Raw genomic sequence first — 18,948 nt, 5'->3', positions numbered from 1 at the left:
TCTTAGCTTAGTAAGGACAGTGTAGGTCACGTGTTGAAATCTGGCTCAGATTTGGGCTTAGCAGAATCTGGAAACCGGCTAGAGAGAAGGTACCTTGATTTCTGCAATAAACACTGCTTTATGACATAATGGCGCCAGGGAAGAAAATGACACAAAATAAGTACAATCTGCGCAAGACAAAGAAACAATTGGAAGTGGAAACCCCGACGAACGAGGAGATGAGAAAACCCAAAACGAATAACAAGAAAAAATCCAGCATATCCATTCCCTTGGGACAGGGAGCCATAACGGGTTTCTTTGCCCCCCTCCCCATAACAGAAACTAACTCAACGATCATTGAGGACCCCGTTTTATCGGGTGATGGGGGTGGTGACCCAATGAGTTCCACTAACTTTGACGACATAGATAACAATTCGCTGTTAGACCTGTGTTTGAGCATTCAGCGGGGGATGACTCCCCAGATCTTCAGGCCGCTGGAAGACAAAGGTCTGCCACAGGATCATAATTCTATGTCATCTCCAGCCAACATCATGGGTCACGAGGTACCTTTGGGCCGACTGTCAGCCTCCCCTAATTTAGTAATGGTATCAATGGAGGATGGGCCGGATTCAGAGGAAGGAAATCTCTCTACCCTGTTCCCTGGGGCAAAGGAATTGGCAGAGATTCAATCCTCAGTGGCCTCCCTCCAATTTGCACTTAAAATTCTGCTCCAAATGACAGGGCGGATTCTTACGAATACTAATCCATCGCCTAATACACAAATAGAAAAAAAGAATAAGGAGGTAGAGGCGGAAATCAATCTATCGGAGGCCATAGGTATGGCTGAGGAAATAAATAAGAAAGCTGATAAAGATTCCTCGGTAATTGAGGACCTGAGTGAGACAGTTTTCTATTCCCGTAAACAACGCAAACTAGCTAAGAAAGCGCAAAAGAACAAGGAAAACACGATGCAAGGTACTAAAGAAGATAAGACGGCGTACATTGGTGGGCGCTCAAAAAAAGCAAAAAAAAGGGCAGCCAGAGCTAAGAAAAAGATGGGCTCTGGAGAAGGCCGCCTCTGCAGTTGGCTCATCACTGATCAAAATACGAACCTAGTCTCGCTGCCCAAATATGAACAACCAGTGATGGTGGATCTGACTGCTGATGAGGGAAGAATGCCGACCGTGGTTGAAACGGAGGACCAGGCAGACGAATGGGAACGATTTGAGGCCGACCTTCAAGAGGAGGAGGGAACACGGATTAGGGGTCCTGACCTGGTATCTCAACCTGAACCAGTCCCGGCTAATACCACCATTTCTCCCCTCAGACCAGTTAAGGATGGACCCGATCCTTCAGGGAACAGAATCTGCTTGATTAAAAACCTGTATAAAACCAGCGAACGCAGATGGCTGCCACGATCAGAGTTCCTAATACGTCTGCATTCGGTCCCTGAACTACGCGTCTTAAAATCAGATGATTTCCTATTTGTGGAACCATTAAAAGGCCTCAATCCTTGTGTGTCTGCAATACATTGTAAATTTATATCCACCGCACAGTTGCTTAGGAAATACCGTGAAGAGCTGAGGGCTGTGGATGTTGAGGTTGATGCAGACTTGGATGAAGTTGACACCAGTGCTGAACTTGTGGAAATAAGTGGGCCGGTCATACCAGGGGAGTACCCCTTGATACCTAAAGGAAAGAAAGTTGAAATTGCTGATGTTCAGTTGGTCTTAAAATGGCTCGCGGAATTTCTTCCAGAGGTATTGCCTAAACATTGAAATTTGACATTGTTATCGTGGAATACAAGAGGATTTGCGCATCTGTTGACGCCGGAGGGTTCGGTTAATTTTATTGTGAAACATAGCCTGATATGCCTACAGGAGACATGGGCAATGGACATTATATTACTTGATGGTTACATGAATTATCAATCCTATGCTAAGAAGGGCGATAAAGAGAGACCATTTGGAGGGCTTTTGATAGGTGTGATTAGCTCTCTGCCCTCGAGACAGATACCATGTAATGTTTGTGATAATATGCTGGCAGTAGAGGTTGACTACGGAACAAAGGTTGATAAGGGGAAGTTCCTTTTGATAAATATATATAATCCCCCGCATGCGGGAACTAGTGAACCTATTCAAGAAGCCCTTCATGAATTACTGGCCTCCTGGTCGGTTCTACCTGGTAATCAAGCAGTTATTGTTGTGGGTGATTTTAATTGTCGTATTCCCGCTGAGACAGGGAAATATCCTCAAAACCCCAAGTTAAGAGAGAAACATCTCCTAACACATACTAAAACTGACATCGAGGGGCCACGTTGGCGTCGGCTGCTCGACAAATGGGATCTGGAAATGCTGAATGGCTATACGAATAGTGACTACCCGGGGAAACATACTTGGTCCAATGGGCTATATAGTAGTACCCTTGATTACATCTTCATGTGCCCTAAAATGCTCCTCTTAGTGGAAGATATGTCTGTATCACTAAATAAATGGAGCGATCATTCAGCTCTCCACTGTTAACTAAACATCCAACAGAGAGCTTTCGACAAGTGCAATATGGGCACAGTTCATGCGAATAAATCAGGCTCCAACATTAGGTGGTCGGCTAAGAACATTAATCAGGCAGCACTGGCACTCGAGATGGATAAATGGCCAAACTTACCCGATTTCCATTCCATGTCTATTGAATCAATAGAAAATTGGATAAAAGCCTTCTCTCATACACATGCTTTGGTTCCGACCATTAGCATGTTTAGACCGGAGGGTGGGCCTCGCTCGTATAATAATAAGATTAGAGATGCCAAAAGGGACTTGAGACGGGAACTGCGTATGAGTAAGAAAAAGTTAGGACCATCTGATGTATTACGAGTGGTTGCGAGGAAAATTAAAAATAAATATAGATCTATTATTAACAATATAAAATCTGCCGTAAATACCTGGGCCCACCAGAGATTAGTGCAGACGATTTGTTCTAAAAACACTCGTAGTATCTGGTCACTTCTGGGGGATGCTAGGGAGTCAACGAAGGGCCAAATGGTTAATCCAATTAAAGCTGAGAAATGGGTTAAGTTTCTACTAGCCCGTAATACAATCCTACAGAGAGACGAATTGGGCTCTCAGATAACCTTGGCTCCCTATCTGGCCTTTGATATCTCATACGCGGCCATAATTACCAAGATAAAGACGCTCAAACCGTCCAGAGCTCCAGGACCGAACGGTCTAGCCAATATAGTTATGAGAAAGCAGCCCGAGTTTTGGGCGAGCGTATTGGCAATACTGTTTAAGAAGATAATGATACAGGGGCTAATACCGAGCTCATGGCAAACAGCAGTATTGATACCTGTTTTTAAAAAGGGCAATCGCCTAGATCCCACTAATTATCGGCTCCTCTCCATGCTGGACACAACGGGTAAATTGTTTGCTTCATTACTGCTTGTGGAATTACAATCATGGGTAGAAAGGGCCAACATTCTGTCCATTTTCCAGTGTGGATTTAGGAAGGGTTATTCAACGAGTCACAATTTAATGGTCATGAACCTGTTGAGAACTAAAGCACGCAATAAAGGTGCACCACCTTCATACGCTTTATATATTGATTTTAAAGCAGCTTTCGACACCATCCCTAGAGAACGTTTGTGGGCTAAACTTAACGGTCTCGGGTGTCCAGCAGGCATCCTGTATTACCTTAGATTGCTGCACTATAATACGTCAGTTAGACTGAAATTAGATCAAGAGGGACACCTGACTGATAAAGTGCTGCAGAACAGGGGGGTGAAACAGGGCTGTGGGACGGCCCCTTTGGTATATAATCTGTATGTCCATGACATACCTTTGGCCATAACGGCCGTCTCAAATTGCCCACCTAAGATTGGGGAGTTGGTATGCACTGTCCTGGCTTACGCAGATGACTTGGTCATTTTTGATCACACAATCAGTGGCCTATGCAGATCGGCCACCGCTTTGTGGGATTATGCGAATCATAATGGCCTTACTATCAATCTTGATAAAACTAAGGTATTACGATTTACCAATAAAAGAGTGTCACGCGTAAATCTCATGGTGGGTAAGAACATAACCCCTTATGCCCCACATTATCGGTATATGGGTATTGATTTTGAGCCTAGCGGCGACTATAGTATATGCAAACATTCTCGGAAGACGCGAGCAGCGCAGGTTACATCGCTGGTTGCGAACTTCACTAACAAGCAAGGAGGTTTTACGTTATGGGGCACCCGCCAACTCTACATGCAGGTTTTTACACCCATGGTGACCTACGGACTAGAGGCCCTGTTCGACCTAGATCTTAGCTGGCTACAAGTAATAGAAGGGAAATTCTGGCGGCGGGTCTTGGGCCTTGCCCCAGGAATTCCAATGGCCATTTTACGCCTAGAGCTGGGAATACCTTCATTGAAAGCTATAGTAATGAAAAAGAGACTGGGGTTTTTTATTAAAATGCGTAGTGGTACAACAAATCCAGTGTTGATTGCTGTGGATAAGGAAATATGTAAAAAACAAAATTCCCTCTCACCCGCTGCTATAATGTTAAGATATCTTGCTGATATAGGATGGACGTATCGCGTAGGTGACTATACCAGGCAAGTTCAGAGAGCCCTTGACAAACGAATAGATATGTGGGATTGGTTGGAGAATTTTGCCCACCTCAGTGCATTGAAAAGTTATGAATTTGTGAAATTCAGGTTGTACTCATATATGAGACCGCAAGACTACCTTAACTTATGCCCTTGCAAAAGACTGCGACGCTTTGTACTCCTATTAAGGCTGGACCAACTCCCGACCCTATGGGTCACGGGCCGGAGAGATCAATTGCTGTCGGCACTAAGGATTTGCAGATTGTGTAAAATCAATAATGTTCTAGAGACAGCACGACATGTTCCGACTCAATGTAGTAGTATGACAGACATAATACATCAACATATGGGAAAGTATACTCATGACTCTGCAGTAACCTCTAAGGCATTATTTTGGCATCACTGCCTAAATTCCGAAAATATCCATATTCTAACTGCTCTATACAACATTTGGTTGGTCATAGAGGGAAAACTGGGCATTAAGATCTAAATAGGTGGCCTTATCTACACTCAGGAGTAGTGATGGGATACACCTTTACTAGAACCCTTTTTGGGCTATGCGTTACTCTGTAATTGTGAATTCTAACTCCTAATTGTTTCTTCCAAATATTGTCAGTATTTCGTATCCTGGTGAGTCCTGATGTGATATTTACAGGGCTTGATATAGGTAGATTTAGGTTGTTTTAGGTCTTAGAATGTATGATTGTGACTAGGCTAGATTTATTTATTTATTGTTATTAGTATTGCCATTTTATTTAATTGTGAAATCTTAATCTCATTATTGTATTTATGTTGCTATGTATGTGTAAAGTTTATTAACTAAACTGTAACACATTAAATAAATAAATAAAGTACACAAACCATAGCAAGGTACGCACATAAATATCTAAATGCTTACATTTATATATTTGTTTGCTTGTCTTACTATGTTTTGTGTACTTCAAGATGGCTTGAAAAGTACACAACCCACAGTAAGGTACGCACACAAATATATATAATTTATATATTTGTGTACGTACCTTATGGTTTGCGTACTTTAAGCCATCTTTTTTAAACATTTCTCTGTTTATAAAAGATGGCTTGAAAAGTACACAATTCAAGCCATTTTTTTATAAAACTTTTATGACGGACAAAGTCCCTGGCGTCTTTGTCTGTTGGCAAAGCTTTATAAAAGATGGCTTGAATTGTGTACTTTTCAAGCCATCTCATCGGAATATGTCAAGGAGTCCCCAGGTTCGCCCAGGGTTAAAGATGCCTCAGTGACCGGGGCAGGGGGTGGGGAAACAAAAGGACAGTAAGTTCCTCTGGTGACCCCTCACGTGATGTGTCACCAGAGGAATTTACAGTGACTGACAGAAGTGCCAGCATCGCTGTGGCTGGCTGGCACTTCTGTCAGCTTGCCTGACTTAATGGCGGGTGAATCTCCCATTACAGCTGCGGCTGCGGCCGTAGTGGGATAATGTGTCTCACCAATGTTGTGGTGGGGCTGAGAGGGCCCGCCAGGGCCCCGGCTGAGCCCCACATTTTGGAGACTCACAGGGCTCGGCCCCAGCTGGCCCCCAGCCCACTTAAAGCACTGCCCCTGTGCATAACAACTTCCAGCTCAGGGCCCTTATTCATCTTTATGACCGCCACAGCCAGCATAAAACCTGCTTGTGGTTCACTTATATGGCTAGACACAATGGTGCATCAAAAGGAGCGAGGGACTTCTCAGTGAGCACATTCACATTTTGGAAATTCCTCTCACAGCATCTAACCAGAACCTAATGCACACAACCATACTTTCCATCTCCACCTTAAAGAAAATGCTATTTAATCAAGCATTATCCAATCTTAACCTGCGGACTCTCACCAGTGTCGAGAACTTATCAGGGCCTTTTGTGCATCTTGCACAACACTTTACATTTCCTCCTTCTTAGCAGGGAGCCCGCACTGCTGAAAACGGTCATTGGGCCCCCCTACATTAAAACTGTCACCATACCCCCAATTCGTTTGAAGGGTTTAAAGGGTAAGCGTCCCTCTAGAAAACACTTCAACAACAAACTAAGTAAATGACAGCACTGATGACATTTGGATCAGGATCGGGCATACAAAGTGGGAAGATATTGCAATGTCTGCAGGTCTGTTATCTGCTCCCCACTGAAAGTAAAGCCAATTTGTGACACTCTTGTGAGATAATGGTGGCTTGGAAAATGTCTTCCATGCAGAATTCAAGACAGAATTACTGAAATCTAAGCGATTTTCTCATTGCTCATCAAATGTAACATACCCAAGGGGACTTGATTGGTGGATAGGTGCATGTATGTTAACACGTGCACACAATACATTATAGAATAGAAAATATGCCTGATTATTAAGCCGGTCAAGTGGCACAGGAGCATGCTAACGCAGGTTCGAATCCCGACCGGGCCAAACTCAGCCTTTCATCTTCCGAGGTCGATAAATGAGCACCACACACGTGGGCAATAATAAGCAGCGCTCAGACACCTGAGGGTTTGCAGCGCTATATAAAATGCCAAATTATTATTATTAATCATACATCTGACTGGTATTTGACAGGACCAATAATTGCTGTCTTGCTGATTGGCAAATTGGACAAAAAAGATATTTACCTGTAATCCTAGTTCTCCATCATGGGCATCTTCATTAACATTGATACACTCTGGAATAGCTCAGCCTATGTCCGGTATCTCAAAAGACCTTTACAATAAACACAAATATATATGGACACAACAAACTACACATCAGAAAGCCAATTTTACTAGATCTGTAATATTTCTAGAACAAGGATTAGAAGCAATTATCATTTCCTCCTCGATCCACTGATTTTCATTAATATTCATACACTTTAGAAGAGAATAGCATGCTTAACCCTTCCAGGGGAAAGAGTGAAAACAGGACAGGAAGGAAGTGCACTGCCTCAAGACCCATATCAAAATAAACTCAAGTATGCCTGCCCCACCTATGCATCTTGTTTAGCATGTGTGCCCAGATAGCAATATCTAGCAAATATGTGGATGGGGTTACACATTGCCCCTACCAAATCACAACCATACAAATATTTCAGATTAGAGCAGCTCTCACACTTGCTCGTGGAACAAGCCCTAGGCCTGCCAAGTACAGTCTTATTTGCTCTTTGGTAGCAGAGTAAAATGTGCTCAAGCACCTTGAAGCATCTCATGTGCTTGATGGAATGACCAATAATGCTCTCAGACCCAAATAACCGGACAGACTCAAAGAATATGGCAAAGTACTACTTTATTATCAGCCCAAATAAAGTATGGGCAATGTGATGAACAAACTGTAGTCCACTCACACTTCAATTTTGGGTACACTAAGGCTTTATACCTTGATGTACGTCATCTATGACATCATTCTACATGGCAAACTTAAAAACCTATTGAAGGGAGCGATTGTTATGGGAACATACATCCCTATGTATCATATAAATATTAGTAATATCACTGGATGCCCCTTATCTGGATGCCCCTTATCTGGTAGGCATACCTCGAACCACCTCTAAATACATATCATAAAGATTACAGCAGAACAACAGCAGCTGGTTGGCCTGTGCAACATTGCATAGCATGTTGCTACATAGACCCTCCCAACCTTGGACATTCGGCTTGTTAGCAGCACGTAAGCAAAAACGAAACTCAGGTGCATGGAGCAACCTCAGACTACTACTCACTTGCCCAATTACTCCATCGTCTCGCATCGGTCAGGCCCTAAGGCAATGCTTCTCCTTTGTAGTTGACCTTGCAGCCTTTTCTCTGTTCTGGGACTTTCAAGGGAATGTAGATGTGCCATTATCTTCGTCTAGCGCTTAATGAATAGCCATTGTTTTCGACTTCTGAATCACATATGAGGAGAACACGATTAAGTCTATTTCAACCATTGGGTATGGTCCTTCATAATTAGCAACCCCATTGGCTCCATTAGAGCGTTTTGGGGGACCCAGGTAAGTTTTAAACTTTCTGGATGCAGTGAGAGTTACAATTTTTATGTAGACCAGAAGCTTCTAGGGTGGCATGTATTCTATCGTATCTGTCAGGAGATGCAGCCGCATGGCCAGTAACCTTGGTGGCTAGATGAGGTCCTGAGCTGCAGAATTTGGTGGTGTTCAAGACTGAGTTGTGTAAGATGTTTGATCGGCATATGTTGATGCATAATGTAGATGGTCGAGTTGCTAGAATTAAAACAAGGAAATAAGGACTTCATCAAATACATTACTCAGTTTAGAGCCCTGGTTTTGGAGAGAATTGGGCTGGAAGAAAAGAGAAACTCTCTTTTTTTATAGGGGTTTAAGAGAGGAACTCAAGAACGCTTTGGCAGTGATTACTGACAGACCAACAGTGGGCAAAGAACATATTACCTTGGTAAGACAGATCGATGTTAGATTGAGTGAAAGGAGGTTAGAGCATAGGAGGAATTTACCTAGAGTAAGAAACTGGATAAGGAGATATAGGATAAGGACTGAGCCCGGAGAGAAAGTTGCTAGGACCTGTGATAGAGTGAGTCACTTGAGGCCCCCTTTAACGAAGGGAGAAGGAGAAAAGAAGGAAGGATTATTTGTGTTTATATATATTGCGGGGACAGCAATCACTATGTAGGGAGATGCTCTCATACACCTTGAAGATTTCCACCCTTCTTGGCTAGAGGTCAACAGGTGGCCAACACGTTGCAGGTGGCTCCCCGCCCCCTCCCCCTCATATAACCCTGAATATATCCTTATTTTGGCAGGGCAAGTTGAGATGTGGTGGTCCTTGTGTGTTAGATTTCGCAAGCCACAGGTAACTTCATGGATAGGAAACTGTCCTCAACCCTAGGCGTGCCAATAGTGAAAGGAAATGCCTGAACTGGATAGAGCGGTAGATGGTACTCCATTGTCATCAGGACCAATCATGCATTAAATGAAGATTCTGGGGTTGGAAATCACAAGTAAACATTGGGAGGGGATAGTGTTTGAATTAATTGATGCCCTTTCAACTACAGTTGATTATGGCAATGCTGTGGTTAACTTTCACAATCTGCAGATCGATTGGGGTTGAAGGACTGTAGATTTTAATTCTGAGTTTTGTCAGACAGAATGCCTTTTGGGAATAAATCTAGATCATACGTTAGAAGGAGAAGCTTAGATGGGAATTTGTTTAATAGGTGGTGTTCTGGAGAGACAGCCTGTAGGAGCAGTGATGGAGGTGTTGCCAGATTGTTGTCAAGATTTCAAAGAAGTGTTCGATGAACAGGAGGCCAATGAATTACCTCCACATCGTGCCTTGGACTGTAAAATTGAATTAGAGGCAGGTGCTCTTATCCCACGTAGGATATATGCATTGTCTGAAAAAGAAAATCCATCTTAAGGAATACTTGAATGAAAACCTGGCCAAAGGCTTTATCAGACATGCCCAAGCACCAGCAGCATCACCTTTATTTTTTGTCCCCGAGAAGGATAAGACCATGCACACCTGCACTGACTATTGAGCATTAAATAAAATAATAAATCAAGAATCGCTACCCTCTTCCACTTATATCAGTGATTTTGGATCAGATTCAGGGTGCGAATATTTTTACTAAGTTAGATCTCAGAAGTGCATATCATCTAGTGAGGATACCCGAGGGAGACCAGTGGAAACGGCGTTTAGGATCAAATTTGGGCTTTTTGAATACCAAGTCAGGCCGCTTGGTCTCTCTAATGCCCGATCAGCATTTCCGTTTTTATTATTATTTTTTTTATAAATGAAGTGCTGAGAGTTTTGAGATATTTTTGTGTTTGTATATATTGACGATATCCACTGGTGTGTTACTCCAAGGTGGGAGCTGAGAACTGCCAGTGGTTAAAGGCATTTGTTGCTTGCTGGTTGTCGATTCCTCCAAGGTGGCAGTTGAGGATTGTCCTCTACAAGTGACCACAGGGATTTCAAAACCTTCCACACATTTTGCTCCAGGGGACGAAAGGCTCATGCCTCAATTTCTTGTTGTGCATGGCTCATTAGATCAATGCAGATGCCCAGAATGCTCTGCTGAGCCTTGTTGCCTCTCCATCTTTAAGCACCCTGCATGGCCATTTTTGCCAAATGCGACACTCCTCAAGGGTGTGGGAATCAGGGACTCATCAATGCGTACAGTGTGGCCATTGTGACTAATCTGGACAATTCGTCCCTTCTCCCCAGAGTGGAGCCACCCCTTTGAGGCCAGGGAATTGAGCCTGCATAACAAGTTTCCTTTTTCATTTACACTACTGCCTATCTGCTGTATCTATCTTTCACAGTTCTGCTTAGTTTGTGCTGTTAAAAAGTATAGAAGCAGTCAAAACGTGTATTTTTCAATGTAAACAAAATGATAACGTAATCCAGATTGGCAACTATTGTTATGAAATATTATACATATAGTCAAATTGATGTGTGCAATTTAGCAAACATACGTGTATTGTAAATGTGTTCCAAGATCCTGCATATAGACGTGGCTGTGATGGATTGCCATTTGCGAGGGTGCGAAAACTAACATTTTTATTTGTTTTACATAACATGATGCAGGTAGTTCAGTTTCTGAAAGTGAGATCTGCTAATCAGGCCCCCTTTCAGAAAATCACCATGCCAAAATGATAGTGCACAAGTGTGCCTTAGCCGGGACAGCCTCCTGGCGCACTCCGCATCAGCCTGCTGCTGGAATGCAAAGTGCCTTCCCGGAAGAGGTGGCTTTTTAATCTTCTGCACCTCTGGTTCCAAATTGAATGCCTTAGTCAGTCTGGTGGCATGTACATCTTTCAATAAAAGCATACATGGTTGGGGCACAACGAGTACTAAGAGCACAGTTCTACAGCCACAGCAATTTGATGATATACCAGTATCAGATCTGTGAGCAGGATGCAGCTATGACAGTGCTGATACGTATCAGCGCCTGTCCGGGATGTCTCCACTACTGCCAGTGGAGACAATGGCCCGTAAGCTGCCTTCTTTGCTTCCCAGAGGAAGGGTTACACCTTCTTTCAGAGCATTGGTACCCTTCCACAGCTGGTCACATGGGAACCAGTGCTTCGAAGGTACAACTAAAATAACAAAGCCACACTCACTCAGTGTGCTGACCACTGGAGTCCCTTTGAAGTCAGAAGGCACGAGAAGGGATAGAGTTGGAGTAGCCAGAAAGGAGAGGACGTCTGAGCAAGGAGCTTCACCCTCTTGGTTTCTGGTAGGGCTTTCTACCACTTTCTGTTCAGCTCCCCCCCTCCCCTCCATTTCCTGCAGGATAATGCACTCTGGGTATGAGGTTAAAAGGCAAAGGCCACTTGTACCAACAGCCTGTATTAGACTGCATGCAACAGGTTTGCTTTGGTCCAATCCCCGCTAAATGTTGCCTTTATGAAGAGGGGATCACTTTCTTCTTTGGTACATCTTTGGACTCTTGAATAGGCTGTATCAATAACTATTTCCAGATGAATCCTTCTTTTAAAGTCTTCTGCCATAGAGGTGAATTCCAAAGCTCCCAAGGCAAAGGAGAGTTCTGCCCCTAACCATCCTGAGGGAATAGTGGTTGTGACACTGCTGTTGAACCTGGTTGTGCACTTGAATCAAGGTCCTGCTCAGTGGTGGTGATGGCCCCCTGTAGGTGCCAGGGAACTTGGCTATGCAGAACTAAGGACTCAACATGTCCCTGGGGCTCTGGATTGAGTCTGCCAGTACACCAGAGGTCAAAGAGCAGCTCTGGGCCCCGATTTCCACATTTAACCATTTGGGAGCTACACCGACTTGGACATCACCTGCCTGTCCCAAGCTTCCTTGTGCTAAGTGTCATTGCTGCTTGGGCCACAGCGGTAGTTGAATCTAATCAACCAGCACACCAACCAGACACTGAATTACTGCCTCCGGAAGCCTTGTTCAAGGCAGTTGAGCCCCCAAGGACAAGAAACCAAAAAGATATTGCGAAGAGACCCTGCCTATCTGGTCCACCTTTTGGGAAAATAGCAATTTTTAAGCCCCCCCCTCATGCCCCTTCTCTCTCTTTTTCTACATTGCTGGTTCTGCCTTCTTTGTGTTTCTTTTGCAGGGGTGCGTCTGTAGTGTTTTTAGTTAGTTTGTTGCATTGATTAGTTCCATATTTTTAGAGAACCTAGATTGGAAATTCATTTATTTTGGAATCACAGCACTAAGGCTATTTCGGATATTACGGGTTTCAGCTAACGCCCCTCCTGAATATACAGCCTGCCCTGGGCCCACGTTACTAAAAGAGGAGAAGTTATACCTGTTGGGCTGTACCCGATTCACCCTTCTAATAGAAATCACTAATGGCTTAGGAGTAGTGTTGGGCTGAGTAGGCGGCTTAGCCACTACTCATGGCTGTACTATTGCATGGCAGTAGTCACTTTGTCACAGTAGATATTCAAGAGTTTCACTGAGAAATCCTATCGCCTCCAAATAAGGTACCTTGCCATACTCTGCTTGTCACACTTGTCTAGTCGCCACATCAAAGTGAGCTTTGCCTACATTTGATTTAGGTTCAAAACAATCGATAGACTTAGTCAACCCCACTTTAATTTTGTTCATTGTCCTTCTCCTCCCTTCCCCTAGGAAAGCCCAAGAGCACAAGCGAGACTTCAGCGACCAGCAGCTAAAGGATGGCAAAAATGTGATCGGCCTGCAGATGGGCACCAACCGAGGGGCATCCCAAGCAGGCATGACGGGCTATGGGCGACCAAGGCAGATTATCAGTTAGACAGCCGCTGCTGATCTACCCCAGACTTCCTCAAGAACGTGCCCTTTATCCCAAATGTAGCTTCACACACAGAAACCAGAGCGAACCACCACAACAGCCGGAGCTGCGACAGACCGATGACCAAGGACTATAAAAGCAGAGTCTCGTTCAACGGGATGTTTGAGATGTCAAAAAATGAATTTGACTTTAAGCAAAATTGAGCTAGAATGCAAGGGAAGACATGTCACCAAATAAATGTACTTGGCCACTACTGTTCAAGCAAGAGTCCACAGGAAAGTACAAGAAAGGTTTGAATTACTCTACTTGCCATTGTACATAGTTACATTGTGTATTAGAACTTTGACTTCCCAGCCAGAAACTCCTGCTAAATACTGATCTCTTAGCTGTGCAGGCATCCTGGTGCAAGCTCCCCTGCAAGACTTTCAGACTGGTCAAATAGGTCATTTCTGCTGGCATGAGTGTATGAGAGCTTAATAAAAATAAATAATAATTGTTTCTTACAGACAAGACACTTGGGTTCCTTAAGAATGCAGCTGATCTGATTCTTGCAGGGAAGTGGCCAATTAAAATAGCCTGCCGATCCCCGGCTTGCAGTGTTCCGGGTGTACTTTCATCCAAGAGGTTTTGGGGTCCAGCTAATACTAAGCTTCCCATCCCTAAGTATTCAGGGCTGGTACGGCCACCACTTGTAGTGACTGGAAGCCAGCACTCCCAACTTGCCAGCTAAGTGCATCACCACAGCTGGTTTGTCAAGGACTAAGCTGAAAAGTCAAGGGACTGTTAAGAGTCCCAGGGTAGTAAGAAGGGGTTTGGGTGCTTAACCTTGCTTATGAGCTACCACATTTGGAGGCATGCAGTAATGCACAGCCCTTTTAACAAAGAATGCTGGCTGGCTAACTATATAATTGTTCTACGGGAGTGGATAAGAACAGGTCTTCGTTTTAAAGAAGTGGCTATGTTCTCCAAAGATTTGACCAAGTACACATCTCCTATGGAGCAGTGAATACGCCTGGTACTTTCCAGTGCTTTGGCGTAACCACAAGCTTTTTTTTTAATAGAGGTTAAGCACATGTCCTTTCTAGATATTTGGATAACTACAGGTGTTCTTCAAAGCAGTGATGTGACACAAATTAATTTCTAAAGTAGTGGCTAAGTACACTTGCTTTTAGAACAGTGGCCAAGCACATGTGTTTTCTGGAAATGTGCCACAGGTCTTCTATCGAACTGTGACTCAGTACACACTTTCTTTTAAAGCAGGGCCCAACTACACATTTCTTTCTAAAAGAGTAGCTGGGACCAAGTCTTCCTGGAAGATACAGCCAAGAGCAAGCCTTGAAGAGAGCACTGCCTAAGCATAGGTGTTTTCTACAGCAGTGGCTAACCAGCGTTTTCGGTTGTTGAAAACAGTGGCCAAGCACAAGTCCTGTCTAGAGACCTGGCTAAGAACAAATCGTCTATAGCACAGTAACTAAGCACCAGGTAATTCCCAAAGCAGTGAATAAGCAGTTTCCTACGGCATTCAAGGCAACATATTTCAAATGCATAAATACACGTCACAGCTGGGCAGTAACAAACCCTGGGTCGGATATCGGGAAGCATGGCCTGAACCGAGACAAGTTCAAATCGAAGCAATAATGGCGCGTTTCCTTACACACAGACCACGTGTCCTGCAGTGCAGAACGGATGCACAGGAGCGTGGGAACTTGGAAGGGTCCATCGCTCTCACCCCCCAGTCCCCGACCCCAATCGGTGCTCTCATGCTGCTCGTCCCAATGTTGCATGTACACTGTCCTGCCATCCTCATAACACTCCGCAGCTGCCTCTCAGACACATCTGGGCCCAGAACACGGTCCCGTGTCAGATGTCTCCGAAATCCAAGCCAAAATAGCCAGCAATATATGTCCAAATAAAGTAAGACGGTTTTACTAAAGTGGTGTTTCTGTTTTGCTTCCTTCTTCGTGTTTTGGGGAATAATGGGGTGCTGCATCTTAATGTGTCTTTCAGTATTTGTCATTATACACATTAAAAACACAAATAGATCGTTGACTTTTGCTAAAAATCTGACATGCAAATAAACACACGCAGCTCGTCACAGATGGCCTCAAGAGCACTAGAAAGCTCTCGATGGCGTATGAAAGGGTTTTTATTAAATGTTTCAGAAGGGGCTCACTAAAGGCCGTCCCTCTGGCTCGTCTACCGTGGCCTTTGCCCTTCCTGGCCTATATTTCCCCGAATCCCAAGATGGTCACTAGAGAATGGTGAGGGCCTAAAGGTAATCAGTCTAACTTACTCCCACCGGGGTCTTTTAAGCGCAACCTAACAAGGATGCCCACAATAAGAATGGTAAAGTTTGGTGCCTTTCAATCATCTTCCTTGCACGCTCCTTGTTCACAGGTTCTATTCTTTCTTTTCCTCCCCCCTTTTTCCTCCGTCTTTCCCTTCGGTCTCTCTCGTGTTACTCCGCCTTACAACTCCTGCTGTCTGTTTTCCCCCTCATCCCTTAACTACACCCCTCTGTACTTCCCTTCAATACTCTCTAATCCCACTCCACACACGTTCCCCCCCAGTCACCATCCTTTCACTCTCCCATTCATCTTTCCCAGTCAATCACACTCACACCCCTACTCTCTCTAAGACTCACTGACATTACACACACTCTCACGCCAAAGTTCCCCTTTCAACAACCAGTACCTCAGCCTGCACACGCTTCCTGAAATCTGCATCTCACACTCCTCTGCGCAGTCCTTCCTCTGCTTGGTCTTTTGGTCCGCCTTCTCCATTGACCTCACCTGAACAACCCACACTGGCCTGTCCTGGTTGCCACACTCCTTTATCCCCGCCCTTCCCCTTCTATTAGTTCTCTGCATCAGCTGGTTCACTAGACCAATTGCTGACTTTCTTACACCCCCCATCCCCCGGGACGGGCTACAATAATCAGAGAACATACAAATACCTTAACCCATCCCCTTTTCGTATGCAGATCTGCCGACTTTTAGCAATGGCAGACCGCTACCCTAATTGCAGTACATTTCAGAGTTTGTATTTGGATTAACTGGAGCTTCTGGACAAGGGGACATTGTCATAGGTGCGCTGGATATTACCCTCGCCGCGCTTCTCTTCCTGGTAAACTGCATGATTGGTCTCCACCACAAGGAATACTGGTTACTTTGTGTTTTCATCCGGGCACGTGTAGAAGGGACAGAGCCAGAGTCCCCTCCCTACTCCCTCATTCCACCTCTGAGGCAGCTCTGACTCTGGCAAGTACTCTGGTAGGCCTCCTGCCCCAGGTTCAGAGGGACGTTTATCCCCCATTGACAGAGTCCTGTCTATTCTTCTGTCATAACTTCCAGATTTCTTTTATCACAATCAAAGAGGTGGGGTTCCTTCAATCACCTCATCAGTAGCACCCTGGGCGGAGGAGCCAGCCAATCAGGTGGCTCCGAGCGCGGGCTAAAACTACCAGTTAAATCCTGCGTTCCCTGTCCCTCCCCCATCCCACTTACCTGAATATGGCAGCGGGGATCTGCCGCTGCGGCTCCTTTCCCAGTATGGCCGCCATGGAAATGGAAGAGGGGCTCCGCATGGAGCCCCATCTTCCAATTCCTTGGCATCCATGCTGGCATAGTATTTTCTCTCAGAGAACGGGACACCGCAAGGCGTTCCGTTCAGAGAGAAAATACTTATTTTAAAAAAAAAACATTTAGCACCCATGTAGCGCACTACACGGGTGCTAATGTCGATATGCCCCTCGGTTGCTGGCCCCACCCTGTGGGTAACGGCCTGCCACCCAAATTAAGGGCCGAGTGTATTTAGGAGCCCCTTTTTCTCCATTATTGTCTGCGTTTGTGTGGATAAGAGGCTTGTATCTGCACAGCGGGAGCAACCCAGGCTGGGCACGCCTGCACAGGGAACACTTTATTGGCCACAGTGCTGCTCAGGCAGAACCACCCCTGGGGGTACAGTAAGTGTTAAATGCATGTTCCTGAAAGCCTTGTGGGCCATCTTGGGTTGCATCGAATTGGACATGGTGCGATTCAGAGTTTAAACCCTGTCCATTCTAACTAGATGTAGCACGAATTGTGAATTCAGGTCAAATAAGGCGAGTATAAGCTCCATGTCCTATCAGTCCCCTATGGTTTGTACAGGTAGGGATAAATCACTGTTGGACCATAAAATCTTCTCAAATTCTAAATTAAGGCAAGGTTGTTATTTTTGGCATGCAATTACACCTAAAAGCCACTTGCCAATGTAACCACATGCTCTCCTAATTTGAGTGTGTAGTTGGAGAACCACTAGCTCTTCAATTTCAATTTCTCTAAAAACACTTGATTCTCTACATTGTTCGGCAGAGAGTTTCAATAGAAGAGGGCGGCAATAATCGAGAAAAGCAGGGTTGCCTTTCCTCAAACAAGTGGTAATGCCGCCCAATTTAATATTCCTGGCCTCAACGACTGAAAAGGACCACAATGGAACAGCTGAAGGACAACCTTAATGGATATGTACAAGGCCTTCAATCTGACTTATTGCTCTAGTGGGTGAAATTAGTAATTTCCTTCAATGTGCTTGCCACAGATGTCACCCAAATAGGAACACACAGCTCAAAAAGAATAGATGGGTTGGCATGCATGTGGGACAATTTGAGGCGAGAAGTAGGAAATCTAGCTTTCTGCTGCCACCAATCACTGACCTCTCAGTCAACCTGAATACATGCCAGGGTTGCTAATGAGCGTGGAATGAAAACACAGCATTTGGGTTACAGTGGATATGCCGGCATTTAGTGATGTGGTGGCATCAGGTGCCTGCCCAAGATACCACTGGGAAACCAAGTATGGAATGCAAAGTAACTATGCGAAAGTAGAATACTGAAATATGTGCAGGCATACACCAAGTCTCAAGGCAATATTCACCTATTTTATGGTCGTCTAGTCACTTGTCTATAACTACTGCGTTTGTGTCTGCCCAAAATAACACAAATTGTTCAAGAAATAAGTAGTTGTATGACAAAGAGCCTTCTAGACAATCTCTTTAAATTCACTTGGCGACTTCCAATAAATCGAGAAATATTCCTTTTTAAAAGAAAAACCTTTATTTGTTGGGTGTTTATATATTCATTTCTTCATGGTCCACAGTTATTCCTTATTCATAACTTTTTTATTACACTCTTCAAAGGTATGTTTCCGTACCCAGCTGATGCAATTTATCAGCGTTAGGTTGCCCTGTACCGTCCAAATGGCAAAGTGCACCCACTTCAACAACAGCTACCATGTCAACAAACAGAATGAGCACGGTTTTACGCGGTCACCTTCACCTTCCACTATTGCAAACATTCGGAAGTTACTTCTTTCCACCCCACTTCTCTTCACACAGGGCCCAGTGGTTCAAGTGTCAATGAACAGTTAATTACCGGCTCAATGTTTGCCTCTAAAGAGTGAAATTTTGTAGAACGAATGCCTCCTCACAGGCTGAAACTGAAGGTGCTGTAATTATGCTACTACGCAATCTAATGTCATCACAGGGACTCTGCAATGGAACAAGGTTGACAATTACACGTCTACAAAGACACATCATAGAGGCCTGTGTGATCAATGGAACTTAGATGCTGTTCTTATGCCGCGCATACCTCTCTAACCATCTGATCTGGTTAGCCTTTCCAATGACCATTAATAAGTCAC

The 18,948-nt window shown here is 44.4% G+C and overlaps 1 protein-coding gene across 1 annotated transcript in view; it reads left to right on the top strand.

Moving 5' to 3' along the window:
* The window catches only part of TAGLN (transgelin), a 40,430-nt gene extending 25,224 nt beyond the window's left edge, over nucleotides 1-15,206 (top strand). The window contains exon 5 of the mRNA XM_069614477.1: nucleotides 13,132-15,206. Coding sequence (XP_069470578.1) covers nucleotides 13,132-13,276 — 145 coding nt within the window. The 3' untranslated portion in view covers nucleotides 13,277-15,206. The remainder of the gene's footprint in view (nucleotides 1-13,131) is intronic.
* The last annotated feature ends 3,742 nt before the right edge of the window (nucleotides 15,207-18,948 follow it).

Source organism: Ambystoma mexicanum, chromosome 9 (assembly GCF_040938575.1).
Source record: "Ambystoma mexicanum isolate Mex_15411 chromosome 9, UKY_AmexF1_1, whole genome shotgun sequence".
Classification (NCBI taxonomy): domain Eukaryota; kingdom Metazoa; phylum Chordata; class Amphibia; order Caudata; family Ambystomatidae; genus Ambystoma; species Ambystoma mexicanum.
Note: the sequence above shows the minus strand (reverse complement) of the source record. Positions and strands in the feature narration are given on the sequence as shown.